The sequence below is a fragment of the Lutzomyia longipalpis genome, chromosome 1 (assembly GCF_024334085.1).
Source record: "Lutzomyia longipalpis isolate SR_M1_2022 chromosome 1, ASM2433408v1".
Classification (NCBI taxonomy): domain Eukaryota; kingdom Metazoa; phylum Arthropoda; class Insecta; order Diptera; family Psychodidae; genus Lutzomyia; species Lutzomyia longipalpis.
In genome coordinates, this window is record NC_074707.1 from 14315875 (window position 1) to 14336183 (window position 20309).

Here is a 20309-nt window from a genome sequence, read left to right on the forward strand (position 1 = left end):
ATGAAACTTTCTTTGCAGCACGTTTTTTTCTGCTAACAAGCGCTATAGCGGTCTGTTGTATGCGCTAGTTTTCAACCAACTACTTATGTAAAAGTCCAGCTCAAGACATTTTTCATCTACCTCCTTATGCTTTTTATGTGAAAGTGTGGAAGCAGAAAAAATACCAGAAATACTTGGTTGCATCATTGGTCTGGGAATTTTGCAAAACTTTAAAAGATGGTGGCTGGGAATTCATGTTGCAAAAGTTTGCCATCTCTTTTAAGCTATTACTGAGTCAAAGAACTGCACAAAATGCACTTGCATTGTTCCTGACAAAGTTTAAAGAATTCTCTTGTGGCTTTAAGAAAACACACACACAAAAAAGGCATAAAGAAGCAACAAGAAAATATCTATTCAAAATATGGGGGAGGGGGGTGCACCAGCCGTCCAGAATGGGAGAAACTTGGATATCTCCTTGAAAATTTAAATGGTGCATAAATTTTCTCTTATTAAATCATCTCGTCAGTTTCATGCAGACAACATCGCGTGGGCAAGTGGATAAAATTGATGGTAGGAAATAATTTTTGATGAGTGTAATTCAATGAATTAAGGAAAATTGATTTATTTTCATACTCAATCTTGTCAGTACCCGTATACAGCTCATATTTCCTTAGTACGCTATATATACATATGTATGTGATGAAATTGATACCACTGTATCAGAAATTTCAAGAGAGAAAGCTTCTCATATTTCTCAAGGGTGGGATGTTTGACTTTTACCAATTCCCTCCACTTCCCTTTCCACCCCCAACAAAGCGTCTATTTTGATCTCTCTCCCCTACGCCGGGGGAAAATGAATTGAAAAATCTCTCCCAAAGAAATTTCCAAGTAAACTTTCTCCCAGCGAATTACTTTATCTGCGCTCATATAGATCGGATTTCATTGTGTAATTTCGCTATTTGTTCTTCATCCAATTTAATGATACTCAAGGAATTTTGTATTTGAGATTTATTTACATTTACTCCCATCCTGGATGGAATGTTGCCCATTGATAGTAAAATAACACGAGAGAAACTTTCTCTTCTCAGCAATTATCGTTGGATCGCAAAGAATTGCAAAAGACCTTTCGCCATGAATTTTCCTATGGCAAGGAAGAGAAATGTCTTCATTGAAATTGAAAATCTCTCACACCCACCGAAAACACAGCTTAAATTTATGTTTGCCCTCTATCGCGGGGATGGGGGTTGCCAGCACTTCTCCCTCAACTCGCCTCCTTCCCACGAAAGTCGCTACAATTTATCTCACGTGCCTATTATTGAGGATGTATAAATGGAATTTGGCGCTGGATTACTCGAGGAGTTTCACACGGATAAATACTTTGCTCGCACCTATCCAAGATGAACACTTACACCAAACTTTCTTCCGCCAGGAATTTATGTTGCAGAGACGTTTTTGTGCCACGGGGAAGTGAATAAATCACTTTGAATGTCAAAATTCCAGCAATCATTTTACTGATAGTACTGCTGAATGATTCTTACCCATTTCATATATACATGAATTTGTACATATAAATTGCTAGAAAACATTATGATTTCGACCCTTTCGACCACTATGCTTGGGCATTGTTAAAAAGAAGTTTTCAATAATCTTCTTAGAGACATTTAATTTTGTCTGTAAATGTTCTAAATTAATTAAAAAAACAATTTTTTTCTTAATTTTCAATTATAATAAACATAGTTTTCTCATTTCATTTCATCCTGTCTTGAGAGAAAATTAAACGTCAGAAAAGCTATAGAGAAATTGCGTTCTATTTTCAAGAAAAATTAAATGACTTTATTCAAGATTTTTTTTTTGTAAAAATTACCCGACAATATTGTCAGACATTTTGCGAGGGTTGAAAGCTGTATGAGGAGTCTTTAAGTATGTCTGGAATGTCTCAATAATTAATTTTAGCCTTGAAGAAATACATGAACCTCTCAGGAGAGACTTTTTTGTCATTTTCCTTTTTAACTAACTCACAGGAATTGTTTGAAAATTTAATTAGCAAAGGAAACAATATATTCATAGATATGTATAAATATATATTTTGGATCCTACACCTAACATAGATACATATGTATGTATGTATGTACACATAGATGATGTTTATTGTTGCAAAATATAAGCAAATGAAAATAACATAATTTTCCGGCCACAAAGCATACTTCCTTGATATTTTGTGCCAACGCTTATTGTACTCCGTTTCACTCCTCACCATATAGTGGTTTATTGTATGCCGAAGAGGAAGAAAAGAGGGAAGGCGGAGAGGGAGAGAAGGTGACTAAATTCTAAAGTAAATTCTATGCTAAAGTATTCAGAGACTCCGTCACATTCTCCATGCATGGGTGGAATATTGGGTGAGTTGGTACAGCATCGGAGGTCCTTTTGCTACTGCCCCCAAAATGTGAATAGCAGTCTCCACCCCATGGGGGCTTGTTGGAATTACAGGGCATAATTCATTGTAAATGACACCGCACATGAATATGGGCAACACCACAGCCTTCACATATTTGTGTATACGTCAGTGGGTGGTGGGTTTTAGGAACCATCCAAATAAAGCTGTAAATAATGGTCATAAAAATCAACAGACTAGATACATACACGCCATTGTCCTCTAAAAGATTTTCCCAGGACTTCCCTATGAATATACTTTGAATGCATTTTCCTCGAGGAGCTTTTTCACAACAACACATAGCATAAAAGCTATATAGTAATTTAAAATTTACAAATAAAACTCCTCTTTGTGCTTTGAAAGCTCTTTCCAACTGCTATGTATACATATGCTATCTTTATTTAAAAATGTTTAAATTCATGAATTCAAACAATTGAAAATTTTGAAAGAAAAATTTCTTCTTCTAACTAAGCAGAAGAAGATGAAAATATAAGAAAATTCTTATGAAAATATTTTAGGATTCAGATAAAATTTTATTAACCATTCATTCATCTTTTCATTTATTTCTCTCTCCTCAAACAGACAAACAACGGACCGTGTTTGTTCGTTCAACTTCATATAAAAAGCTCCAGCCGTTCATAAACTTCATGAAAAGTTCAGAAAAAGCCGAGATTTAGCATTTTTAACGATCCCAGAGAAGGATTTTGGCAGGATTTTTTAGAAATTCAATAGATTATAAAAATAGCTCTCAATTCTTCAAGTGAATGCAATAAAACTAGTGCCAAAAGTATTACAAGAGGAGCGACCATCTGAAGCATTAAAAGATAGAGCAATAAAATGCACAAATCGATGAAGTCTTGAGGGCAAAAAAAAATTTGCAGTATTCCTTTTTTATATTTGCTCCAGTATATTTTCTTTCTTCCGCATCAGCGAGAAACAATAAAAGAATCGTATAACATTTTATTGCTTTGAATTTCACGCAATTCACTTGTTATTAATGAAATTGAAAGTAAAAATGCGATCAACTTTTAACGATCTTCTCATTTGTTGGTTTTGTCTTCATCGCTCCTGCGAGATACGGGAAAAGCCATGAATGGGCGGGAGAGCTTTATGGTGATTTCCCAATGAGCTTCGCGGAGAGCTTTCTCTCGTCGTGTGGATGATGTGCTCTATAAAATTATTATATTGCTAGTTGAAGGTTGGGAAAATGTGGTTTTTCCTTCCATATGTAAGAAGGAAAAGAACGTTATGCACGAGGCATAGGATAAGTCCCCCGCATGTAACCAAAATTGGGTTTTAAATTATTGTAGGGGATCCTTAAAGATTCAAAATAAGCGTAGTCATTTCCCGGAAAAGCGCTGGGAAATCTACGAATTTTCCGGTTTTTGGTGTAACCTATATTGATTTATTTCTCAATTTCTATCAATTGTAGAATATTGCGATTGGTGTCAAATGAAAGCTATATCAATGCTTAATATTATATATTAAAACCATTTTCCAAAATGCACAAGAAGGTGAAAATTCGGAAAGATTTTCCGAACACGCATTTTTCTTTCGCCTCCCATTTCCACAATATTGCATGGGACCACCTGGAACATCCCTCATTTTGTAGCTTTTTTAATCCCCTTTCATTTGGTATAGCACTTGCTGGGGAAATCTGCTGGGAAAACTGTTTTTTTTTTTTTTAGTGATTCAATGTTGGAAAAACTCACTATTCGAAGGCTGCAATGTTATACCGGAGCTCACACCGACTTAGCCGATTTAACAATGCAATACAATGTTATACAATGTTATACAATGTTATGACATTGTATAACATTGCAGCCCTCGAATAGTGAGTTTTTCCAACATTGAAAATCACTAAAAAAAAAAAAACAGTTTTCCCAGCAGCTTAGCTTAGCTTTGAAAGCTTCAAGAGGAATCGTGTTGTCTCTTTCTAACTAATGCAATATTGATGAGATGGCAATACGAGGGCTGCATTGTTAAATCGGCTAAGTCGGTGTGAGCTCCGGTATAACATTGCAGCCTTCGAATAGTGAGTTTTTCCAACATTGAAAATCACTAAAAAAAAAACCGGTTTTCCCAGCAGATTTCCCCAGCAAGTGCTATACCAAATGAAAGGGGATTAAAAATGCTACAAAATAAGAGATATTCCAGGTGGTCCCATGCAATATTGTGGAAATGGGAGGCGAAAGAAAAATGCGTGTTCGGAAAATCTTTCCGAATTTTCACCTTCTAGGGCATTTTGGAAAATGGTTTTAATATATAATATTAAGCATTGATATAGCTTTCATTTGACACCAATCGCAATATCCTACAATTGCTAGAAATTGAGAAATAAATCAATATAGGTTACACCAAAAACCGGAAAATTCGTAGATTTCCCAGCGCTTTTCCGGGAAATGACTACGCTTATTTTGAATCTTTAAGGATCCCCTACAATAATTTAAAACCCAATTTTGGTTACATGCGGGGGACTTATCCTATGCCTCGTGCATAACGTTCTTTATGGCGACTTTCCTCATTTATTGCCTGATTTGATAACATTGTATGTTTTCTGATACGACTAATTCAATAATGCATTAAAACAACCAGGTACAAACTATGCTTTATTTTCATGGCAAAAACATAACTAAATGGGTTATTTATCGACCAAAAATAGGGCAAAAATAAGCATAAAATATCGTTTATAGATAATTCAAGATTGCAAATATGATTTCCTTAAAATATCCTGTATGTTGCTTTCTTTAAAAAGAATCGTATTTTTTTTAAGATAAACAATTCCTAAAACAAATAAAATATACATATAACACCTTAAGAATGAATTAAAGCTCGCCCTGATCACTTGGATTTACAACCTCTTCTTATTTAGCATAAATTTATGTCTAAATCAAGGGCATAGTCAGGAAGTCCTGGTAAGAATCAGATAAGAAATAAATATGATTAAACGAGGTAAATTGTCGCTTCGCTCCAATTTACCTCGCCCCGCTTCGCGGGGATTTGTTGCGCTTCGCGCAAATTTCAAACAGAAAAAATTATGATGGTTTATAAGTATATTTGGAAAACTTATCAGTCCCGAAAATAAAATTTGCAAAGAGAAGAAATCATTTTCATACAACACTTCGGGCGCCAAATTCGAAAATTTTCAAAAAATGCATGACTTTTATATGGGGGATACCTGAAGGGGGGCTTTGGGGGAAAAATGAATACGGCCACTCGAAAGCGCCTGATATAAGGAGTCTCTGTACCAAATTTCATCGCGATCGGTCAAACGGTGTAGATTTGTATAGCTGTACAGACACGAAATCCTTTCTTTATTATATAGATTATATTTTTTTTAAGGAATCCATCCCTCATACTTTAGAGGCTTTGGAACAGCTAATTTTAGCTTTGAAGAAAAAAAAATGATGGAAGTTTTTTTTATTTACAAAATCTTCCATTTCCTTCAAAACAGAAACGTTAAAAAGAATTCGATTCGTGTGACAAAATCCCCATCTCACCTTCACCTATAACTTGATTATTAGCCTCGTGTCGTGACTGTAAGTACGGTAAATCCGGTGTATCATTATATGGAATTTTCAACGAATAATAATATTTAATCACCCGTGACTATACAGGGTGAAATCAATTTCGATATCCTTAATATATAATACATACTTACACATAATATATGTAAAAGCAACAGACGTTTCAGAGGTAACGGTGAGGAACTACATATTGAAAAGATGGTTGAGTAGGAAGAATAGGGGAGAGATAATCAGAATAAAATCCACCCAATAGAGCTATTAGGCACGTTTATGGGGACGAAATTGTGTGTGAGAAGGAAAAAGTTGGTCTTCTTCCAGGGAACATGGTAGGAAGCAAGGAAAAAAATGTGTTGTTATCCCTGCTGGGGGTGTGTATATGTATGTTCCTCAACAGTATATTTAATATTTATGCAAAATATATCAGTGAGATGATCCTAGAGAGTGGTACACTCATACACACAAACTTTTTACAGGCGCTGTGGGGATTGTGAAGTGTTCCAGAATCTGTCGCAATCCTCCTTCAATATTAGTTGGTGTTCCACTTCGTGGCCAACACCAAGTATTGTAATCGTCGGAAAAACCGACCACCTCAGATCGGGCTCAAACTTGGTATGAGCACGTTTTAGACATCCCACATTACGAAAATGGTGGTGGAAAATTTTTGATCCGGCCGGCCTGCCGGCCTGCCGGCCTGCCGCCCGGGACTCTAAACTTTGCCTTATAGCTCGAGAACGGTAACAGATAGAGACTTCGGGTTTGAAGTTTTCTATAGAAATGTGGGTGTAAAATTTCATTTTTTCGCATTTTCAAAATCCAAGATGGCCGCCGTCCGCCATTTTGAAATACCGTCAACCACTTCCCTTATAGCTAGAGGTTTGAAATTTTAGTAAGTTGTAGAGCTCAGTGAGACGTTTTCATCGATAATTCATACTTGAAAATCGGTCAAGCGGTTTAGCAAATATGGCGGCCTAAAGCAAAAAGTGTTTTTTCGATATAACTCAAGAACGGCTTGACCGATTTTGACCATCTTGGTATCAAATGAAAGGTTTCAAGAAGCCCTACAACTTTCTAGAACATTCCAAGTTCCAATAACATCCGCAAGAGGCGCTAAAATCAAAAACAAAAATTGCCTAACTTTAAGGGGCAATATCTCCGAATCCCCATTAGGCAAATCTTTTAAATTTTGATATGTTGTAGTAGGACTAATAATCTTGCACCAGTCCAAAAATGAAGAAAATCTATGTCGCCGTTTAGAAGATATAGCCATTTGAAAAATTCTTGAATTTGAAAAGTTCTAAGAGCCATATCTCCAGCACTGCTTTACCGATTTTGTTCAACTTGGTATCAAATTAAAGGTTTTGTGATTCTCTACAACTTTCTAGAACATCAGAAACCTCTAGAACCATTCCTTCAGGACGAAAAATGCGAAAAACTCTTTTGGTGAAACAAAAATCCGCCATTTTGTATTCTGGGGGTGACCTTGAAAATTATTGAAATTTATGTCAATATATAGCCTGTATTAATACCTTTCCAAAACTAGTCAATAAATTTCTTTGGGTCTTATAGAACCAGAGATATGACCATTTTAATGCATCAAATTGCCGAATTTACAAAAAAAAGTCAACTTTGCCTACTAATACTGCTCACAAATAGTATTAAAACGCATAAAGAAACTTTTGCACGTTGTGGGACACCAACTCTTATAACTGGACGCGTTATGATTGACTTTCACTTCTTTTGCACCATCATACACATGGCTGCGTCACCCACGTCCCCCCCCCAAACCACTGGAGGGTGGGCACTCTAGTCGATGGTGTCAGAGGAATGAGTGTTCTAACTCTCTGTCGGATTTATTATTTAATTAATTTCCCACCGCTCTCTGAAGGAAAAAAACCAAGGAGAGGGTATTAGAAGAAAAAGTGGCAGAAAAAAAAAGAAACGCAGCACCGGAGAATTAGATGAGGAAAATCGATCCATGACGCCATTATATTCCAATGAGGATGCGATGCTTTGTAGCTATATGGATAAAGTTTGAGGGTGAATGGGAAATCGTGACTTGAAGTTTCTTGGGGATTGGTATAGGACGCTAACAATAAAATTTACATCCGATCTGATTGTAATTTCTTCCACAGCTCCACAAGCAAATTCTCTTACTAATTCTGCTCACATTTGCATGTGAAGAAAATCCAATGGGGGGGATGAAGAAACAATCGAGAGAGGGATAGCAATTTTCCGCAAAATACTATACATATGTACATATCTAAGGGATGTAGGCTGAAAATTGGGCAAATAGACTTTGGTATTGTTCCACTGTTGATAAAAGACTTATGCACGATTTTGTCAAGTTTGCCTGCGATGCCACCAAAGTAATCTCAAGTACTCATCAGCTATTCTGAAAGGGAGATTTGCTATGTTGTTCTACCAGTCAATTAGGCGCTATTGAATGAAGACTTGGGGATGATCCACAAAATGGATTCAAAATGATTCAAATACAATTTTATGCGATGAGTGGAATTCAAAAGTTTATTCATCATTTTTGATTTTATCACGTGGAAAATAAAATTTAATATTTTTCTTGAGGCAAAATTTAATTTTAGAGCTTTAATGAAGCACTGAAAGAGACGTGCAAAAAATCAAATTTAGTTTTCGGAAATTTGAATGTTGCTTGTTTTAGCCACAGTGTGGTTAGTATTCCACACGTAAATGCTTGAATAATTGAGAAATTAGATTAAATTTATTTAATTGCAATTTTAGTGGCGAATAATAGAGGCTATATAGCAGATACATTCGAAACACAATGCTCGATAAAATCGAAATTTCCCCTGATAATCCTCATTATTTTCGTTCTTAACGTTCTTAACATAAAATATGCTTCTTTAATAGTACGTAGATCCACCTATTAACGAATTCAACTGAATCATTGTGCTTTGCTAGAATCGGTAATTAATTCATTCTAATTAGTTCAATTGAATAACTAAAGGAACATCCACAAAAACATGCACGTCTTAATGAAAAAGATGTGTTTAAATTTCTAACAACGTTAAAGGTTTCTTTTCTCTCTTTTTATGTGTACTTACAAAAAGCAATTTAGTGAGAAAGTTTAACACATGATAAATCGAATCGGGTATTAAGCACGATTTTGTCTTAGAATGTTCGCCTGGAGAAATACTCGATAGAATACATCTTAAACCTTCCTCATTAAGAATTTATTCACTCTCTCTCTCCTCCTTGTTCTTTAATGACTTTTCTTCGTAAGTGCAACTTTCATGGTATCAAATTAAAACTTTAATCACATGGTACAAATCTATTCCACTTGCAGAATATATAGGAAGCAAGAAAAAAAGTTCCTAACATGAAAAACATCTCATGCAGCACAAAGTTCAGAATTTATTAGACTGCGTCTAGCATGGCGTCTAGTCTGGGTATACAAGAAAACTTTTGGGAAAGTGGACAATAGATTTTTGACTCTCAAAGGCATTTTCCCCCGAGGAAGTGAGCAGAAGAATTTCCTAAATCACACGATTTTCTTTTGCCTAGTTTTTCTTCTCTTTTCCATATTGTTTGTCATGAACTTATGTCATCTGGGTCAGATTGAGGCATACGCAGTGTCTTTAATAAATCATGCACGAGCACACTAAGCGAGTAAACATCTTGGTATATAAACATTCTCAAGGTGTAGGCGGAGTGATGAGCAATAATTACATTGCCACAAAGCTTTCTATTGCCGCTGCAGCTTTTCACCAGAACTTTAACGATAGAAATTAGAGATTTGCATTCTCTGAATTATTTATTCTTATTCAATTGTATATAATGCTAGAGCTTGTGCGTCTTTATCTGTCAATGTCTTATGTTGGAATCAGTGTTGACAGTAAGAAGCTTAAAATTAATTATTTAACTTAATAAATGTTGCATTTGACAGGTTATTTGAGAAGGAGTTTAGTTAAATTCAATATTGACAAGAAGAAGCTTTCATTTGAACTTATATGATGTGTAGATGAAAGTTCATTCCTTATCCCTGATCTTATCCGTTAAGGCTTTTTCAAGATTATGAACTTTCGTCATATAAAGCTTTAGAACATTTAACGTTTTATTTAAGTCTAATAAGAGTCATTTAGCTTATTTTTCAGAGCTTACCAAACTTTAATGGGAAGTTCTGAAGCTTTTTTAGCATATCTACCTATTATAAGAACTTAAAAAATTGCTCAAAAATCCCCATATTCTCAACGTTTAATTTTTTTTTTTGTAATTTGACATACATATCACAGAGGTATATGTATTCTCGTTAATATATGTACATACAGTGGCGCTACATACAAGTCAAATAAGCCAGAAGGAACAAGTATGGCATTCAAAGTGGCGGGGATATAGAATCTACAAACTAGAGTAAAAACTATTGAGATTTTCCCATGAACACGAGCTATAGTGATTTACAGATGCAATAAATTCTCGAACGTGTTTTATTCTTCAACCACTGCGCAAACACCCCCATGGGATCCAGGAGAGAGGCTTCATGCATCGTGTGTTCATTTGAGATGTGAGTTTTGTTCTACAATTCGAGAGATCGAATGAAAAAGAATTCCCATGTGGTTATTTTGTCCAAAAAACTTTTGTGGCAAAAAGTCTTGTAAATCATTTGAAAAGAATAAAAAAAATACCTAAATTTACTAGTTTAATTCGGTTTGCGTAAAGAGGTTGCAGTTTTGCATAAGAAGACGAACACAAATTGTATCTAGTGTCGCAATGTATTGTTAATGGGATGAATAGGATCGTGTTTGTGATGAATAGAATAAATTGGAAGTCTTTAATGTATTTAAAACCTATTTCCAGGAGCTTTGAAAGCTTTATTTAAAATTTCAAAAGAAAAACTGTCTATTCACTCAGATATTCAATTTATCGACACCTATTTGCCCCAATGGTACGTTCCCCAAACTTCTTGATTTCTTGGTTAGTTTCTTGCAGCACCCTAAACATCCGTTGCACTGCAACCACCCAACGTCTCGAGGATACTTTATCAGCCACATGCACGACTTTTGCCACCCTGCAATAATTTTGGGGGTTTGCTCCGTACGACGCATAGATTTGCCCCTTCTAGATTAGATTAGATTAGATTTCATTTATTAATGCCCAAAGAAAAATACATTTTCATAAAGTAGGACTATACAGGTTTTCTTTTTCTATATTCAAGATGCAATCGAGCTACTAAATAACATTTGTGGTAAAATTTGTGACTGAAGTTATTTTGCTCCGTACGACGCATAGATTTGCCCCTTCTACCAAAAGCGTCACAAGGAACTTCGAATGGAAAACAGGAGTGAGGAGTCAATTTTGAACACGATGGCAGTGCGGCTTAGTAAATTGCATTCCCCATCGTGTTTTTCAAAAGACCTCCACCAATGAATAATTCCTGACAATATTTACGAATGTTTTTTTTTCTTCTCCATGCTGTATATAATCAGCCCCATTTCAAATTAATTTTTACATTTCGCTCTATGAGTGAAATTTTACATCATATTTTGATCATATTGTATGCAATTTTTTTATGCTGTGGAGGGATTTTTTTCAATGATTTCAATACATTCGAATGGTGAAAGGTATTTTCAATTCATTGAAATGAATTTTTGGTTTTTTATACAAGTCCAATTTTTTTAATTCATCCACCCTCAATTTCATCCAAATAACGGCCCCTCCTCGCATTCCTCGCAATTTCTCTCTCACTTTTGCACATCATTCAGATGGGGTACATACATAAATCCCCTTAATGACTTTTGTGATAAATAAGTTAAAATAGACTTTTTTTCTCTAAGGAATTTTCCTTCTTGGCTATTAATCAATTTCCGCGTTTAGGGTTCCACATGGCGAACCGTGTAATTTGATTCTTGGCGACTGATGCTGGATTAAGAGATGCCGAGGAAACCAGTGCGAGAATTTTCACGTAATTTGGATATAGCGCATCAGTAAATGTACGTATATTGCGGAGAGCTTTTGCCGAAAGCTTTAGCAAAAGGAGGACGAATTTTTTTTGCATAACTCGCGGCAAGAGTGTCTGGCAGTGACACAAAAGAATAAAAGAGGGAAATTTCAGGCATACTCAAAAAGCACCACAAAGCGCATTGTTGAGAACTCTTGTATATTGTCACGGTGTATGTCACTAAATGAAATTTGTAAATACAAAACCCCATCGAGTGGATGGGAATGAAAAGTGAGGTTGAAAAAGCTCCTTCTCCCAGCAATTGTGCCGCTCAGATGCAAACAACTAAATATACACATCAGCACCAACAGCGAAGCTTGTCAGTTGCTTTTACAAGGAATCCAACTTAAGGGTAATTAGTTTTTCATGAGACGCCCCATATTTTCCAGCACGAATGGGGTGTATCTCCTAAAAGCTTAATATTGGATTTCATAGGAAAAGTGTTCAAGATGCAGAATGCCAAATTATCTCGTAAACCCTCATACATGGAGCTAAAAAAAATGAAAAATGAACTATTTTCATGAAAGTTTTCATCTAAAGGATGCAAATAATTATAAATAGCTCTTAGAGAAAATTTCGTTTGAGTTTGAGCCTATGTATGTTACTGTTGTAGAGCTTTACAAATAGTAATACATAATAAAACTAATAAATATCGGAAAAACGCGTGAATCAATCATTTTTTTTTAACTTTACTCAAAATTTTATAAAACTTTTCCGCAATTCTCAAACTTCCCCATTTTTTTTTTCATAGATAAAATATCTTTAGTTTACGTTCGACACGACTCATGTTTAACATCATAATTTAATGCAATGAATATATTTCCGGCCAACTGGCTCAGCCAGAAAGCTTCCCATTCAGAAGTATAAATAGAATTTTTTAGTCACGATTTTTTTAACACGAACAATATGTTTGAATACCAAAAGAAAAGCTCTCATTTAGACCATTCTCTTTCTCATAGCCGTTTAGATTGATAAGTGAGGCTTGAAGATTCCATTTATGAAAAAGAAAGCAGTTGAGTGTGGGTAGAAGTATCTTTTTTCAAATCATTTTGCAAGAAATTCATTTATTTTCCTTCACCACCCACCTGTACAAAATTAAAAATAAATCACGACAAATCATACAGAGATTGATACCTATAGACAAATCAATGATATATAGATCGGTAATGAGACAATGGTCTGGAGTTAGAATAATGTCCAACGCAAGTCCTATGGGTATTCTCGCTTTACCAAATCACGAATAGATACCGTATTTTCCAGCTGATGGTGGTGGGAAGCTTTCCCCGCTAGAAAGCTCCGATTGCGCAGGTTTCGTCCAGTGCCGCATGGAAAGTCTGCGAAGAGCGTTAGGATTTTCAACAATATTCCTCAGTCGTACTGCATTTTCGGGTGAAGCAACAGAAAATTTACCTTCCGCGTGCGTACCGTGTGCTGTGTGAGCGTGATGTTGAGTGAAGGGTGTATGGGTCAAAATCCGCGATAGGTGCAATGCAAATCAATCCCCCGCCGCAAGGGATGTTGACCCTTGTGACCGTACTCGTGTTTGTGGCCCTTGGGGAAGGCTCAATGATGAGCTTCGAGGACAGTGTTTGGGACTCCCCGCCGTACTTTGACGACTCCACAGTGCGCGAAGTAACCGCGGCGGCGGGATATCCGGCAATGCTCAGGTGCCGCGTGCGCAACATCGGTGATCGTGCTGTATCGTGGATTCGACGTCGTGATCTTCACATCCTCGCCATTGGCATCATGACCTACACCAACGATCCCCGCTTTCAGGCTGAACACTCTGAGGGCTCCGACGATTGGACACTCAAAATTCGCTCAGCTCGTCCCGCGGATTCTGGGGTTTATGAGTGCCAGATATCCATTGATCCCAAAATCAGCCTTGGGATTCATCTCAATGTCATTGGTGTGTGGATATCTTTCAATTTTTGCTGATATTTCATAAATTAATAACGTTTTTACAAGTTTAAAAAAAAAACTGAAGGGATGAACCTTTTTATTTTTTTCAGTTTAGAAATTTTCTGAATTCTATTTGAACTATTTTACTTCCATCTGAAACATTTATAGACAGAGAGTTAATGAATAATTTTATTCTTTTTTGTAAAATTTGTAATAGAATTAGAACTATTTTGCTCAATTATTTTCATACGCTCAAGCTCATCTCTATAACCAAAAGCTAAAAAAAAACAACCCTTAAATTGCTTTTAAGGAGCTTTTTTGCATCATGGACAAATTATGTAAAATCCTGAATTTCTACATGAATAAACTTTGTAAAATTATCCTTTTGAGAGCTTTTTCTATGAGCCTCTCTTTTCTATGAAAAGCTCTTAAATGTGATTTTTATAGCAATTTTTGTGCGTTTCATTTTTTATGAAGGTTCAAAAAGGGAAATTAAAGATGATAATTCAAATTTTATAATAGTAAAAGTATTAGAAAATAAATCAAATTAATATCTTTTACAATTTGTCTTGGAAATAATTTATTTTGACCTTTTATAAGGTACCTACCTTAAAACATAATCTCGCTTTAATCCTTATTCTAAATTCAAGGGATGAACCGATTTTTAAAAATCAACCATTTATTGGAAAGGGGATGAATGTAGCTTTAACCCTCCGTATACTGTGAGGGGTAAGTGACCGACCCCAGAGCTATATTTTGAATAATTGCGGCATAGTTTTTAGATGTATAGAGCCAAGCTTCTGGAAATAAGTTCCTTGGTTATCTGAGAAGATTGTGTAAAAATTTGAGGTCAATCCGACCACCAGAAAAAAAGTTATTAACAAAAATGTAAGAAGAAGGAATTCAAAAATTGGTGTAACGGTTAAATTTATTCCAGTTTCCTTCCATTGTCACTCTTTGTCTCTTTCTAGAAGATCCTAACCTCAAGAAAATCATTACAAAAATCATCAAAAAATCCATTTAAAATTTATTTTTGTGTTCTAAAATGGATAAAAGAGTTCTTAGAGAGTTCCAAGAAGTCTATTAAAAAGCTCGTTTGACCGAAAGAATTTGCTTTTTTGCGAAAAATTCTATGGGGTCGGTCACCTACGTTGCGCGTTAGTGTTTTGGTCACAGTATACGGACGGTTAAGAGTATGTTTCCATTTTTTTTTAAATAAAATTTGTCTCACACAGCCTGAGATATTCTTGATTAAGGTCGGTGTATTATTTGATGAGCGTCAAAAGCTCTAAATTAAATCCTTTTTTAATTCTCTACTGTTGGATTGAGTTGGGGATTTGTGAAACTTCAGGTTGAAGAAAGAGCTTCAATTTCTTCACATATCTATTGGAAATTTCTTCATTTCACGATTCTTATAAATGTTTAAAATTCAAATCCAGCTATAATGAAATCTCTGGAAAAACAACTATTACATAATTTTTCTCAATGTGCTTAGTTCCCATTTGATCCATCGATATATGTATGTATGTTCATACCACATACTTATATAGCATACATGTGTCCAATGTTTATGCTTAATTATTAAATTGTAAATAAAATTACCCAGTTGTTGAATAATTTATTATTATTGGGTGTTCCTCTGTGTTTTGCTTTACAGCCAGTCACGCACGTATTCTTGGTGGGCGTGAGGTTTTTGTACGACGTGGTAGTGATGTCAATCTCACGTGTCTCGTGGAAACTGCCCCAGCACCCATTGAGCTCCATTGGGCCCGCAACGGTCGACCGCTGGATTTCTCACAGCGCGGCGGAATGAGCATCCTGTCGGAGCGTCGTGCACGCACCAGCCAGTTGCTCATGAGTCGCGTCTCACCACGTGATGCTGGCAACTATAGTTGCTACCCAATGGGAAATAGTGGTACTGATGCCGCTTTTGTGCTCGTTCACGTGATAAAGGATGAAAATAGTGCCGCCATGCAGCACGAATCATCAGCTCCACCCACAGAAGCCCACAGCATAGCGCTCTTTGCGGCAATTGTAGTCACCTTGTCCCATACCTCAGGTGCTAGGTGATAATTCAGGTGTGTGTGGAGCACAATGGCGAAGCCGATGACGGATTGGGCAAATTGTTGCTGATGCCTGACTCCCAGGAGGGCTTCCTCATGACTCAACGATACGCGAATACCAACGACTCACGAGAAGCCTCTCTGTTGCACGTGAATGGTTGATTTTATTTTCGGTGACGAAGCATAAAATGCACAACGCTTCCCACGGCATAGCTGTGGCAAAGCGACTAAAGAACAGAACAGGCCCGCAGGTAAGGGCGCGATGTAAGGGTAAGGGTGGTAAAGAGAGGGTATAATAATAAATAAAGAAATTGTTGAAAATGTGGAAAACGGGGAATTTTATTTAACCCACCCCCGCAGAGAGTGACTGCCCATGGGTTGAAGGAAGGGTGCCAGGAAGAAGATGGAAACTCCGCCAGAACGCTAAATACATTCTGCCAACAAATTTCATTGCATGAATAATCGGAGTAATTAATGCCTGTGAAGCGTTCCGTACCCTTGTAAACAAATAAATAACATGAAATGGGATCAGTTTTAGCGCCTTCTGCAGAGCTCTGAGTTGGGTGGCCGAAAGCCCACCCACAGTGAGTTGGGTTCCTCATTAAATGTTACAACAAGGAGCAACCGACCCCCTTATTGTAAGGAAGAATCTCGCCCGAGAAGTGGATAAATTGTGATTTCTCTCACCCACGTCCTTTCTATTCTTCACCCAATGCAACTTTCAATTATATAACGTGAAGACCACGTCGCTCCCCCGTGGATGCCATACAATTACACAACCTGCGGTCACGGGACAAAACTTTTGCGCATTCAAACAAAAAAAGCCACCAGGAAGAACTTTCACCCTTAATTTAAACCTCCCAGGCATGAGCAAAGTATTCTCATGTCAACTTCTGAGCAATTTCCTCCTTCCACTTCTACTCTGAGCGCTGAAAAATAGTCCCATATCCAATGATGCTTCTTGCGCGCATCCCACCCCCTCAGCGATTTCGTTGAATTTCACAAACTTCTCACCCCCCCAATGTAAAGTCCTTGAGGAACTTTTTGATTCAATTGAAGACACGGCAGTGAGTTTTATGCACAAAATAACCACGGAGAAAAATGTGAGGGAAAAATACTCCCCCAAGTACCTCCAAGGGGTTTAAGACATCAAAATGAAAGACACGCTTTTGGGAGAGAAAAGTTCAGTTTCCATTTCCTTAGAAAAAGAAATTCAGCAAAAGAAATTGAACAAACTTTTTTTTTCTAAACCACAAATGAAGCGTATATAAGAAGGTACTCTTTATGTCTCTATCTCTTATGGAAAATCTGGACAAAAAATTGAACATTTTTAAGTGGTTAGATTATTGAGGGGTTAAACTTTTAACCCCTTTAATTCGATCTAATTTTATTTGGGGTGAAATTTACGATTTTTTTTTACTTTAATGTTTTATGTACGTTATGTAACACTTAGGTGGAGAAATGTAAACCATTTTAAAGAAATAAAATGTCTAGGGGAGAGCGGGGTTAAAAAAGTCACTTAAGGGTTTAGAAAAAGCTCAAAATATCATATTTCTCAAATAGATAAAGCGAAATGTATAGCTCATTTCTTTAGGAAATTTCTTTTGTTCTATCTAGCTAGGAAATATGATGTTTTAGGCTTTTTCTAAACCCTTAAGTGACTTTATTAGCGCCGCCCTCCCCTATAGAATCCTTATAAAAACAGGGGAGGCGGCAATTGTTGAGTTTCCATTCCACGTGGTTCAAAATTTTAACGATTTAAAATTTAAATTAAATTGAATTAAAACGAAAAGCATCTGTATCCGGAAAATTAATTTTAATATTAGTCTGAATTTTCACAATCCCAATAGATTTGGGCTTGTAGTTCTGACCTGTATAGTTTTCATTAAATATGGCTTTAAAGCTCTTTTTCATTTTCATAAGGAAAATTCAACAATACGACCCCAGAATTCCAGGAAGTGTTCTAAATGCTTTATAAAATGTTTAGAAAAGTTTTACAATTTATTTCTTAACGTTTGGAGATTCTATTCTATTCTGAAAGTTCTTTTTTGAATGATTTTTTTTGTGTATTTACGTTGGAAAAAAATCCTTTTGATCTATTGAAAGAAAAAACTGAACTTTCTGACCTTTTTGAATGTTTTTAAACACTCAAATACCCTCTCAAGCTACGCCTCCGAAGAATTCTCTCACTAATGACGTCATCGCATTGTGATGCAATACAAGAAAATGAGACTTTGGAAAACATCAAAGAATAGAGAAATTTTCCAAAATTACCACCCCCGAATCATTAAAGGTCGTTAGATGAAGTTCCAAAATGTTATTTTAACACAAAACTTTTCTTTTTTAATAGTTTCTTATCTAACTTTAACTATTATCTGTTTTAACACTTTGGTATGTGGAAGAAACAACTCGAAAGCTATCATCAAATGACGTGCAATTTTCTGAGTCAAGTGCCAACATTCATTAATCTTTAACCAAATTATTATCAGAATTATACGATGCAAAACTTTTAATTAAATTCAAAGAAGCAATTTTACGATATTTTGACTTGCGCAAAGATTGGCCTCATTGAGGTTTTTCTGGGTGAAAATTATTTAATTGGGGCTGTCCTAGGGGTGAAAATGATTTAATTTGCTATAATGGTATCTAAACAGATGGTTTTTTTTTCTTCAATTGCCACCCCCCTTCCCCCCAAAGCATTCAGAACTGGGGAAAATGTTCAGGTGTGTGGTACGGCCAGAAATCACAGTGGTAATACCATTCTAATTTAATTGCTCTTTCTCTTTTGTAGCAATTTTCCTGGTGTGTATTCCTGGAAGCAATTGAGTAAGCGAATGAGGGGATTTTTGCTTGCTAAAAGGCTAAGAACAGACAATTCGAAAGGGGATAATTCAATGTTGGTAGGTGAATTTAAATGAAGAGTTTCATGGTCTACTCGTTCAATTAAAGTGGTGTGCGGCTTCTGGATGGATAGAACACCCCAAAAGAGGAATGTTTCTCCAACGTTCTTTTTTTTTTAATCACGTACCAATGGAAGAATCCTTTTTGAACACCCATGAAGGGAACACAATGTACATTAAATTGCCTACAAAATTCACATTCATTTTGTATGTGCCTTCGATGGGTGAGGGCGGAAATGATGGAGATGGAGAGGCCAAAACTCATCCATTTGTAGTGAATTACTGGCAAACAGATTAAATATTGATCGAAAGCTCTTCAGCTGCTCACTCCAATTTGGAAATACAATTTCAATTTTTAATTATGTGAATGAACTCTTAGGCTAGCACGTGACTTGTTGAAAATAACAAAAAAAAAAGTACGAACAAAAAGGTGGTAGATTTTCATTCAACTCCTATGTTACTTTTTTTTCCTTCAACCCCCGTCTGACTTCCAGATATAGCGTGAGGTGGTGGTTGGCTTTCATTGTGATGGTGGTGCCAATTAGAGAAATTGTGTTGCTATTTATCCTCTCACTCCCTGTGTGTGTAGTACTTACGTATGAATTTTGCGCAAACAATGTTAATTTATCCCTTTTCACGGAGATTCTCATCATACAATACATATGTTGAATAGAGTATGTGGGTGGTGTTTGCAAAATGCAGGAAGTAATTTCGAGACTCCCACCGCAAACTTCCCTGCATTATAACGTGAACTTTACTACGCAATCTTGGTAAGAATATTGAGTCTCATCAGCGCTAAAATAAACACTGCTGCTGTATCTCTTGGGGCTAGTTAAGTGCGCACATCCTTGGCATTTAGGGGAGCTTTGATACTAACAATGAGAGAAAGCTTTTAGCATACAACTCTTTTTTTTTAATACCATGAGAGAAAATATTTAATGCAAAGCTCAAATTGACGGATTTTGAATTTTATTCACAGAGAGCGAGAAAGAGGAAGAAGAAAGTTCCCAAAAAGAGGATGAATTAAAAAGGTTCCTCGAAAATGTACTTAACTTTTTAATTACTTTTTCAACATGCTAAAAATGCAAATAATTTCCATTTTAATTATTTCCCCTTCGTCCGGATTATCAAACTTTTAGTCCTTGTTAGTCTCTAGATAAAACCCGAACTCCATAGCCTTTTGAAATCCATTTGAATGAATTAAAAAGTGAAATTGTATTTGTAAATTGAAATGAGCAATCAATAAAATGTTACATATGTATGTAATGAAGTTTTATTGAATTTTCATTTATAGAGTTCTCACAAATATAGGGTGCTCTGCTCAATTCTTGAATTTACTGAATTGTATTAGTAGTGGATAAGAAAATTAAGTACGAGAGCCCTTTAAAATCATAGAATAGTTTATTAGTGAAATATAGTAGAGTTAAATGGTTAAAAATTTCTTAATTAAATCGTACAATATAAATTTTCTTTTCATTGGTTTTCAGCGTTTTCATTGTAAAAATACTAAAAAATATATTTAAGTTCTAAAAATAATAA

General features: G+C 35.9%; 2 protein-coding genes across 2 annotated transcripts in view; one reads left to right on the forward strand and one right to left on the reverse strand.

The window, feature by feature from the left end:
• Positions 1 to 20309, reverse strand: part of LOC129792487 (STAM-binding protein-like A) — a 781560-nt gene that overhangs the window by 250809 nt on the left and 510442 nt on the right. The window lies entirely within an intron of this gene.
• LOC129792637 (zwei Ig domain protein zig-8-like) lies at positions 13265 to 16200 on the forward strand. The gene is made up of 2 exons (XM_055831931.1): positions 13265 to 13814; positions 15465 to 16200. The coding sequence occupies exons 1-2, from the start codon at positions 13394 to 13396 to the stop codon at positions 15875 to 15877; spliced, it is 834 nt and encodes a 277-aa protein (XP_055687906.1). The 5' UTR covers positions 13265 to 13393; the 3' UTR covers positions 15878 to 16200.

Bases quoted from the DNA above. Each gene is read 5' to 3' on its own strand.
- LOC129792637 (XM_055831931.1), top strand. From the start codon at position 13,394: ATGCAAATCAATCCCCCGCCGCAAGGGATGTTGACCCTTGTGACCGTA. The intron at 13,815-15,464 runs GTGTGTGGATAT...TTTGCTTTACAG, and splicing joins GATTCATCTCAATGTCATTG to CCAGTCACGCACGTATTCTT.